The 10,766-nt window shown below is 44.3% G+C and overlaps 1 protein-coding gene across 1 annotated transcript in view; it reads right to left on the bottom strand.

Moving 5' to 3' along the window:
- Positions 1 to 2,817: 2,817 nt before the first annotated feature.
- Positions 2,818 to 10,766, bottom strand: part of Elp2 (elongator acetyltransferase complex subunit 2) — a 33,668-nt gene continuing 25,719 nt past the window's right edge. The window contains exons 18-22 of the mRNA XM_021150718.3: positions 9,026 to 9,218; positions 7,695 to 7,816; positions 6,156 to 6,289; positions 5,604 to 5,711; positions 2,818 to 3,232 (exon numbers count right to left, since the gene is read on the bottom strand). Coding sequence (XP_021006377.1) covers positions 3,058 to 3,232; positions 5,604 to 5,711; positions 6,156 to 6,289; positions 7,695 to 7,816; positions 9,026 to 9,218 — 732 coding nt within the window. The 3' untranslated portion in view covers positions 2,818 to 3,057. The remainder of the gene's footprint in view (positions 3,233 to 5,603; positions 5,712 to 6,155; positions 6,290 to 7,694; positions 7,817 to 9,025; positions 9,219 to 10,766) is intronic.

Genomic DNA, 10,766 nt, shown 5'->3' with positions numbered 1-10,766 from the left:
TTCTCCATGCTAGAGAGGGATTTGGATGGGCCAGCCCCAAGGGTTTAGCCAATAAGCTTCCCTTCCTGGACATTCCTTCTTGCAAAACGTATTTAATCTCGGGTCCACCCTGAGAAAGTGGTTTCTACACGTTTTCCACAATGAATGAACAATAGGGACAAGCAAGGACTGTCTTTCTCATTAAGAACTACTGTGGAGGAAGCCTTCTGTCTATATGACGCCGTATACCAAGTCTCCCACAGAAGGCCCTTCCCTGCTTCCAGATCCCCTGAGCTAAGCCAAGTCCCCCTCCCCCTGAACCCGAGAGGCCCCCTTGGTCTGACTCACAAGGCTTCCAGCAGCGACTGGATGCCTGCGAGTCTGGTAACCCAGCTCCTCACCTCAGCCTGCCTTGTTACTCACCTGGGCCGGGACCCCCATCTTTGGCTATGTTCATAGCCTAGCGCCCCTGTTTTGTTTGCCCAGAAGAGTTCACACACCCCAGTGGTGAGATGGAACATGGAACCACACGTGGCCAGTAATGCATCAGTGTATAACCAGCTGGACAGGTGATATTGACACACACCCAACTGATAAAGGGCTGCTGAGAACAGCCCAGCCAGGATTTCCCAATGCTGTCAAGGAGACTTAGGCCCCGAGTGCAAAGTCTTCACTTTTCATGCTCTCCTTCTGGAGTGAATAACAGAGCCATCTTCCTATGAAGAGACCAGACAGACACCAGGGACATGTAGGACTCGTGGTGTTCAAGGCAAGTGTATACTTGGAACCATTATCACCTCTCTTCTGCCTAGGACAGCTGTCGAGACAAAACCATCCATTTCATTTGCTGGTGCTAGACACTGATCCGTGCTGCAAGCTGAGCATTATGTAAGTAAAGGAAGGAAGGAGAAACCGGGAACTGGGAATACACCTCAGCTTGACGATGGCATCTGCTCCCACCAAGGAAACCCTCATGTTCTTCCCTTTTACATTCAATTTGCCAGATGACCACTGTCCAGGACAGTGGAATCCCAGGCTTGCAGCAGGCTGCAGCCTCACATCCTCCCACACCTCTCCCAAATGCCCACTGTTACTGGCCTTCCTCATCCCAATGTCTCCAGCCCTTCCTTTCCTCCTGAAGTTGTCCTGATGATGCATTTCCTTCACTCTCATGACATCAGCTGTCATCTAAATTCAGGTGGCTCTTATTGTCCATTCCATAATTTATTACTTTATATCCGGAAATGATACTTGAAGCCCTTCAGTGCCTTTAAGTAAAGGAAGGGAACAGCTACAGCTCAGGCCGGCAACTGCCTGCCAAGGTCTGGAATACTTGTCAGCTAGTAGGACAAGAGGTCAGGACAGCAGACTGTGTGGTGTGCTATTTACAGGGAGTGTACAAATCAAAGCCCAATACTCGGGACTTCTGTTATTTCTTCTATCTCCAGCCTGTGAAGAAGGCAATAACAAGAAAGCATCCCAAAGGTGCTTTGAACGCGGCCTGAGTGTGGACTCTTGCTACGCTCTCTGGTCGAGTCAACTGAACAAGCTGAGAGGCTTAAAAGTCACTCATGAGGCAAAAGAGTTTCAAGGAAGCTCTCCTCCTGGAGTCTAGCGTTCCCTACCCATACAGTAATTTTTCATTCCCGAGTTCCATTCCCACGTTAGTCTAGTGTATGGATCCACGTGCTCTCTTTCAATATTTTCCTATCATAAGTGCCTTTTAAGATTGAATTCTGACATAGCTAAAGCCGTCTGCCAGTGTTCCAACAGTCCTAGTTCGTCCTTAGCAAGACCTTGGGCTTGGAATTCAGTACTGCCCCTGGTATTACACTATCTCTTTGAGTAAAAGTTAGGTCACTGCCCTTCACAGGAATCTACCATCACCTAGGAAGAAAGAAGTTTCTGACCGTAGGGGAAACCAGAATAGATGCTTAGAATTATAGCTGAGTTACACCTATTTACAGGAATTCACAATGGTTTAGGAAGCAGATCGGGCTGTGGTTTTAGAGTATTGCATTATTCATGAGATGGTTAGCTAGAAAGGAACTCCCTAGTTAGAACCATGACTTGGGTGTGAAAGCCCTTGCCCTAGGAGTGAAAAGTTCTCACACCTGGCTTCTAAGACTATAGCTGACCTTAGATAGGGCTGACTTTGTCTCAATTATTTTATTGCCCAGTTCCTTCCGATCTTTGCATTTTCATTCCTCTGTTCTGTGTAAGAGTCATTAAGCATCCGGTTACCTCATTTGTACCTTGCAGCTATGTCACCCAATTTCTTTATTGTCTTCTGTATAAAAAGTCTGATGCTCGAGTTGTAAAATTACATTCAGATTCTACACACAACCTCTCCTGTGTGCATCTGTCTGTCATTCATCCACGCTTTGCCCACCCGCGTCAAGAGACCCCGTTCCACGCAGACACAGGGACCCAGAGGGTCTGCAGCAGACTCTAAAAGTCCACATGCTGGAAGACTACTGCCTAGTGTGGTAACGTTGACCGTTAGGGGGACCTTGAAGAGGCAGGGTCTAATGACTGCTAATCGGGCCTTTAAAGGGGAGTGCGGTCTCCTGAGAGCATTTTAAGCAAATCTGGTCCCTCCCTCAATCTCTGTTGCCTTCTGTGTTGCTCTCCCTATTCCACAGGCTTTCCCCACTACTGACATCCCACCTACAAGGCCCTCACTAGAACCAGGAGACTCCAGGTCCATGCTCTTCAACTTCAACAACTCTGAACTAAATAGCCTGTTTCTTTACCAAGTACCCATCCTCAGCAATTGGTCACAACACAAAGCAGACACAGAGCTGAGGACTCAACATAAGGCAAAATCAGATGAAGTTGGGCACAAATTAAAAAAATGTTCTTAATTTGGAACACACAGAGGTACATCCAGGCATCTCTGACAGCATGGGTAAGGTTCAGGGTGGTTATATATATACCATGTGACAAGGGAAAGCATTTAGGGGCTTCAACAGATAGTAGCTAGGGAAACTCATTCATTCAAAAGGTAAAGAAAGGGGATCTATTTACATAACAAACACTTAAGACAATTCAGATGGCTAGGGTGCGGACGCGACTTCACAGTGCGCGTCTGTTAACTCTGTAAATCTTCACAGTATGGTCCTCGCCACAGCTTGCAAAATGCAACCACTCCGGCCCCTCTTCACTCTGCTCGGTGTCGTCATCGTCACCGTCATCGTCATCCCTGCAGCTCTTCCAGCATAACCTTCTGATACCCAGGCTGTGACTCTGGCTGCAACCGAGACAGAGATCATAAGGTCAACACAAGTCATGATTACAGAACACTCCACTGGAGTTGTCCTACAGTGACGTAACCACAGTACCCACGCAGCAGTTATAGCATGGATGGAAGGCTAATACTCCAGTAATTTTATCCTATATTGTAAATACCTTGCTCTATTTACTTTCAAAACAGACTAATACTTTACTCACTGGCCAATGACAATGGCCAAAGGAACAAGAAATAGTAAATTTCTGTCTAATGTCTTCTTTATCGTCAGTAGAATGGCTGAAGTGACTATTAAGGTGAGCCTTTTAGAGGCCAGCTAAGAATGTAAAGGTATTTCCACTAGGTCAGGCCACCTTAGTTCAATGCCTGTGACAACCCAACTTATGCAAGTTGACCTCTAACCTCCATTCACATTATTGTATGCATATGCTCAGATATGAACACAGTCTTACATAAGTAAATGTAAAATTTCCTATAAACTAGTCTTTTAAGATGACATTTTATCTCGATTTAATTTCAAGATTATTGATTTGTTTTTGTTTTTGTTTTGTTTTGTTTTTCCAAACAGGGTTTCTCTGTGTAGCCCTGGCTGTCCTGGAACTCACTTTGTAGACCAGGCTGGCCTCGAACTCAGAAATCCGCCTGCCTCTGCCTCCTGAGTGCTGGGATTAAAGGCATGCACCACCACTGCCTGGCTTTCAGGGTTTTTTGTTTGGTTGTTTGGTTTGGTTTGTTTTTTTGATACAGGGTTTCTCTGTACATCTCTGGCCTTTAGGAGTTGCAAAATTCAGACATCTCTTCTTACTTGTTTTTCATTTGTTACCTTTTAGAGTGTTGTCTAGCTATGTTGGCATTCTTTTTAAAAACAGAGTTTCAAGTTCTATGACAGTCTTCAGTAGTTAACCCTAAGTAGTTAACAATCTATTTTGAACATTATTACTCTAATTGCCCAATTTTGTAAGACACCAAATAGATCTTTATCTTCATTTGTGAGCATTTCTTTTCTTTTGTGTACAGTGTTTGGCTTTCATGTTTTCCCATAATCTGGTTTATAAAATAATGTTCTCTTTTCTAGTCGCCGAGATGACATGGAATCTGTGTGGACTGGAGTCAGGAAGACTGCCAGGGCTTGCTGGCCACCAGCCCAGTTCTAGATTCAACGAGAGTGAATATGGCAGAGAGGAATAGAATGGACACCTGCTGTCCTCTTGTACATGTTCAAGGAGACGGGGATATGTTGGAACATGTGTGCATATAACTCAATGGTAGAGTACTTTCCTAACATGCCTAAGACCCTAGGCGGAAACTCTAGCACCACAAGATTCATCAGTTAATTATAGTACATGGCTCCTAGGAAGCCAATCTGAAAGTCCTGCTTTTAGTTCTGTGAATGCACTACTAACAAAAGCTAAAATTTAGTAATTAGAATACCGGTTATCCAAATAACCCAGCATATTAAATCTAGAATTACTTTCATGTTGCACACCCTGCCTATCATTACAACCAGAAGGAAATAATCACCAGATGAAAACCCTGAACTCTTTACATCTTCCTTCCCATGCTAACTGGCTTCCCACACTGGGGCCATGGAGAAGTCTGAATACCAAGCCAGGGGCCACGCACTGTGTCCAACAAGGCAGAAGGAAGTAAAGAGAAAGGGAGGGCAGGAGCAGGAGTGCCCCAGGGATGCCCCCAGCTGCTTCCTTTTGTAGCAAGCGGAGCATGAGCTACTTCAACGGCAGGAACAAGTCAGACACAAGTTTTAACAAGCAGTTACAGTGAGCACTAATGGCTGTGGAAGGCCTGCTCTCTAATCTCTCACCAGCATGAGGACACTGTCAATTAGGACAGCATTTGAAACTATGTTTAAACAGTGCAGACCTCAAAGACTGAAAAGCCCAAGAAAATGAGACACAGAAAGCTATCAATGACTTACTGAAAGCTCAGACATTAAAAACAGTAACATGTGCAGGTAAAAGAGGCCTCTGCTAGGATAGGGGTGTAGCTCAGCTGGTGGAATGCTTGCCTAGCATGTATGAAGCCCCAGGTTCCATCCCAAGCGCCACTGTGATGGTGCAGGACTGTGATCCCCGAACTCAGGACACAGAAGAGTTCCCCAGACCTCATCTTGGAAAGGAAAGAAGAGGAGAGAGGAAAGGCAATGGACAATGTCTGTAATTGCAGTGCGACAAAACCCGGCAGTCTAGCTGAGGATACCAAAAGCTGAGTCCCACTCAATAGCAGCTGTCATTTTAGGAGGTACAACTTGGCCAGAAATCTCTGTCCCTCTATGTGAAAATGTTCACAAAATTTGCCACCAAAGACTACTGCTTTTTCTATCTAATCAGATGGAAACAAAGTAGAGAGAAAATACCTTGGATTTGTTTCTACACAGCTGGTCCAGTCATTGATTTCTTGGTTGGTCTTGTTCCAGGAGTATATACAAATCTTCCCACTCTCTAATCCAATTGCAACAATGTATCTGTTTTTTTTTTTTTTGGGGGGGGGGGGGGAAGATGACAGAGGTTGGTTTAGCATGAATTTCTCTTATCTCTACCTGCTCTTGAGTGCTTCCTCAGTGTCTCAATTGCCCATCCCATACTGCTTTGCTGAGTCTCTGCAGAAGGTACATGTAGGTCCACCTGTCCTAAGCTGCCAAGCCCTCAAGTGTTTTCCCAGCACATGCACTGAGCCCTGTTCTCCTAGGCTGTTTGTAACAGAAAGCAAGGTGGTGCACAGACTAGAATAAGAACCTTCATTTCTACTCCTATTTGACCACCAATCACAGAATTCTAAGACTTAAAACTTCTTACAAGAAGCAGAAGCACCTTGAAAGCAGTAGCAATTCTGAAGGTGCATCCACACACCAAGACAAACAGTAAGTGAGATGCTACTGAACAACCAACCAGGCTTCACAGAAACTGACCTCTGGGCTGGGTTAAGCACAGGGCAGACACTGACAGCTGTCACAGAACTGCCCACATCCAGGATCGAGGAGCAGGGACGGATGGGGTGCTCCATGGGGTTATGGCTGGAGTTACACTCGCCCCAGACAACCACCTAGAGCACAAATCACACAGTGAGGCATCTTCCGCAAGGTTTCTAGTGCTGTATTCCAGTGGGGTTTTTGTACAGCACAGAGAAGCCACAGTGTGCCAGACACAGGATGAGATCTCAGAAACAGAAGTGGACCAGAGAGCATGGAGTGTTGTCTATTATGTTCTGTAACACACAACATGGTTCCAATGCACTGAAATCCCACCCATCATGCCTTGCCTACAGTTGCCTTGCTACATATTAGTTAGAGAGGAAGTGAAGCTCCTCTTCTACACTACCTAATTCTCAGGCAGTCAACTTGGCTATCAGGAGGACAGAACGTTGACAATACATCCTGCATAAGACACACAGCTTCCCTGTGAGCCCAGGGCTCAAGGTTATTTGACTGGCACACAGAAACGGAGAAGGAAGCAGGGCTCCAAAGGCAGGACCAAAGCCTGATTCTGAACAGGCTCTGGAAAGCACACATTGCTGAAACTGCAGCAAATGCACTTGGTCTGTTTTAGCCAACATATCCCTGAGAGTTAGGTAGACAGAGCCTGCATCCTCAGCACCCAGCCAGACTGGGAGAATGATACTGGCAGGTCCACGGTGATGTGCTTAGTATGCACCAGGCCCAGCTTGCCGGCTCTGTTCCAGGTATCCAGATTGCTTTCACAAAGGGAAGTTGAGGAAAGGAAACACTACACCGTTCTACCAGCCCTGGACTAAGAAACTCAGAAAAGACAATACTCTAAGGAGCACGAGAGCAGAGGGACGGCCAGGAGCCATGGGCAGTCCTTAGGCACTGGGCAAGGGTGAGCTCAAGCACAGAGGGCTGCCTAGTTCCCTGAGTTTGTCAAGCTTCAGTCATGTTCTGCTCTTCCATCACTAAATTAGACAGTCATAACCTTTATTACCAAAAACTGGGAACAGGGAGATGGCTGAGTCTTTAAAGGCTTGTCACACAAACACTAGGGCCTATGTTTGATTCCCAGGACCCGTGTTAAAAATAAAACCCAAACCAAAATAAACTAATCCCAAGCAAGGTGTTATACCCAAACCCTGCACCAATAATGTCCTGGCTCAACAGCCACAAATAAAGCCCATTCCCAGGAGTGTGTCACTCAGGACACAGGAGTGCTGTCTCCAGCCCTAACCGCTCTCCTGGGTTCTCCCTTAACCAAACTGGGACTACCTGATAACAGAAACTGACCAAGAGTTCTTCTCTTCATGTTTCAGAGAATATATTTATAAAGCTTAAAAAGAAAAACCCTTTTAATATACATGTATAATGAAGAAGTCATGAACTAATTTGTAAACATCACGAGTAAGGCAGAACAATGTGCTCTTAAATATAACTGCAAAAACATTATCTCACATTTGTAAAAATATTAAGTTTTACCTTTGGTTGAGAAACAAAACTTACCTTTTTGTCTCGACTTCCAGTGAAGAAGTACTTGCTATCAGGACTCCAGTCACAAGACCAAATGATTCTACTATGCACAGAAGTAATTTTGTTGGTGAATGCAAAGAGACTAAAAAATGGATCTGAAAATTAAAACAAAAACATTACCACATATACACTGCTCACAAAGCAGGACAGGTGCTCTGTGAGGCACCAACATAACTCAGAGGCCACTTGGCCTATGTGCACTGACCCTGCAGCAGAACCAGAAACGCTCCCTCAGCACAAGCCTGTGTGCACACGGCTCATACTGCCTCCACTTGCTAGTAACTGACAACAAGAATCTTTTACACATTCAACAAAAGGCTAATTTATGCTTCTAAAACAAGTCTGAAATGATTTAACTGTATTCCGGAAATAGCCATTTGCATATTACAGGAAAAAATACTACAAAGAGAGGAGGGAAGACATATTTTTTCTCATAATATATAAGCAGAAGGCTTAAAGGTAATTTCTAGCCTATATATTTACTATGAAACTGCTATGAAAAAAGAATAAATTTATTAATCCATAATCCAAAAAGATATAAGAAATTAACACCTACATCATTTATAGTATTTCAACCTTTTCTTTTTGTATTTATTTTTAACATCTGCTTATTTATTTATTTAGTGGGTGTGTGTGCACCCACATGCATATATAAGTGCTTGTCAGAGAACAAACAGCTTGTAGGACTTGGCTCTTTCCTTCCATGTGTGCATTCTAGCTACTGAAACTGGTCCTCAGCCTTGGTGGCAAGTGCCTTTACCCGTGGAGGCATCTTGGAGGTCCGAGCACTTCAACTTTTAAAATGAAGTGCTGCAAATTAGGAAGTCACTAGTGATGTCAAAGGAGAACAATTGCTCTAAACGTACAATGGTGTTACATCCTGACAAATGGATCTACTGAATGTCCTAGCTTACACAGTCTGCTGTAGAGTGGTAGCTTTCACCAGGACAGCTGTGGGTCCCCAACGCACACCACACACCACATGGCTAAGCTCAGGAGAAGATCAAGATTCAATTTCTGAAATGGGGTCTGTACAGTGGGCCTATCACCTTCACATGACTACGAGGAATGATCTGTGTCTGATCATGCCCACCCCTCTACAAATAATAAACAATTAAATCTTACAAAAGAAAAAGGTTTAAATAAAGCCAAGTGCTCTCCAGTTGCCCGAGAGCACTGAATTCTCACAGCCTGTCACAGGCTGTCTCCACCCTGTTGCCTTTCTCTTCATTTCACAGCTGCTAAACATGGATAAACGCCCATGATAGCCTTACTGAGAACTTTCACTACACGGGCTGCTTTACCGAACTCTGCGGAGGTCACATCCTGTCTCTTCCACAAAGACCAGGTTCGATCTCTGGAAACAGCCAGTAAGAACTTGTCATCAGGTGAGAAGGTCATCTGTGTAACGGTCAAAGTGTGGAAAGCAAGACTCTGCACTTGTTTCCAAGATGCCGTGCTCCAAAGAATGATAGCTGCGTGTTCCTTCTGAGATGCCTGCAGGCCAGAGATGAGACACCATGGGTATAGAAAAAAATCGAAAGAACACATTTAAAAGAGCTTAGTGTCTCGGTGGGTCTATTTTAATACATCTCTAACAAAAGCCTCCAGAAAACTCTAGGGAGGTCACACACAACCGCAGAGATGAATTTCTAAAAGATAACTCCTCAGGGACCCAGGCACAAAGAGAATGTCTGAACATTTAATAACAACAGTCGCGTGTGTGTTAACTGTGTGGTGAGCAGTTTAGAAGTCTCTATTCTGGTGAAGAAAGGAGTGAGTAGCACTGGACAGAGTCACTCCACAACAACAAATAGACTAAGGAAGAGGACTTCACCCTATTTACAAACCTACCAACAGAGCTTCAAAGCATAAAAGAAGGAATTGAGAAGGACAGGTAAATAACTCTCAGTGGAGTCAGAGACCTCAAACTCCACCAGGATAGCAAAGAGCATACACAGCTTACACCATCCTTAACTAACGCCCATGACTGACAGTCACTAATTCTATACCTTCCTTTCAACTGGACAGGAGATTTCACCACCAACAGATTTCAAAGGAGTCAAGGCATAATGTGGTCTTAAACTTAGTGAAACAAAAACAAAAAGCAGCAATAGAAAAAGGTTTTGTTTATGGACACTAAATAATACAGTTAAAAATAGTCAGGAGGCCAAAGGTGATCAAAAGGGTGCAAAGTGTTTTTCACTGAATAAAAACACAACATACTAAAGTTTGTAGAATGAATGCCTTATATGGACCAGCTCGTCCCAAGGTTATGCTACAGCTGAGACAGAAGAAAAATGCAGACAAATCCAGGTGAACTTTGTTGCACTGACAGAAGGCAGAGGTGCACGTGAATGCATGGATGAACACACACACACACACCATGAAGACTAGGTAAGGAGAGGTATAGAGGTATTTCCAGTACAAAGAATAAAAAGATGGCATCTGGTGGTTTGCATGCAATGTCCCCCATAGTCTGGGCATTTGTAGGAGTATGTATGGTCTTGCTGGAGAAAGTACGCCACTGGTAGAGGGCTCTGAGGTCAAAAGACTCTCCCTATTTCTCTGTTTTCCATTTGTGGCTTGATAGGCAAACTCTCAGCTCTTAGCTGTTCTGTTGCCATGGATGCCTGCTGACACATTTCCCCACTATGTGGGTGACTGACTCTTATTCTTCTGGAACTGTAAGACCACACAAACCCTTCCTTCAACAGTTGCCTTAGACATGGTTTTTACCACAACAATAGAAAACCAGCATCTCTACTGATTCTGCAGCTACTGAAAAGGCCCTAAGGGATGGCTGTATAACACACAGGCTTATTTAGCAGCCATTAAAGGATTCACTTGTAGTGTGGCATTTTGAATGACAATGGCTCCCATAGGCTCATAGATTTGAATACTTTGTCATTGAAAGGTTTAAGAGGTGTGGCCTTGTTGGAAGAAGTGTGTCATTGGAGGTGAGCTTTGAGGTGTCAAGCCAGTTTCAGTGTCTTTCCTTTCCTGCTGCCTGTAGATCCAGGTACAGAATTCTAAGCTTCTTCT

The sequence above is a fragment of the Mus caroli genome, unplaced genomic scaffold, assembly GCF_978045245.1.
Source record: "Mus caroli unplaced genomic scaffold, Mus_caroli_1 scaffold_19, whole genome shotgun sequence".
Taxonomy (NCBI): Eukaryota; Metazoa; Chordata; class Mammalia; order Rodentia; family Muridae; genus Mus; species Mus caroli.
Note: the sequence above shows the minus strand (reverse complement) of the source record. Positions and strands in the feature narration are given on the sequence as shown.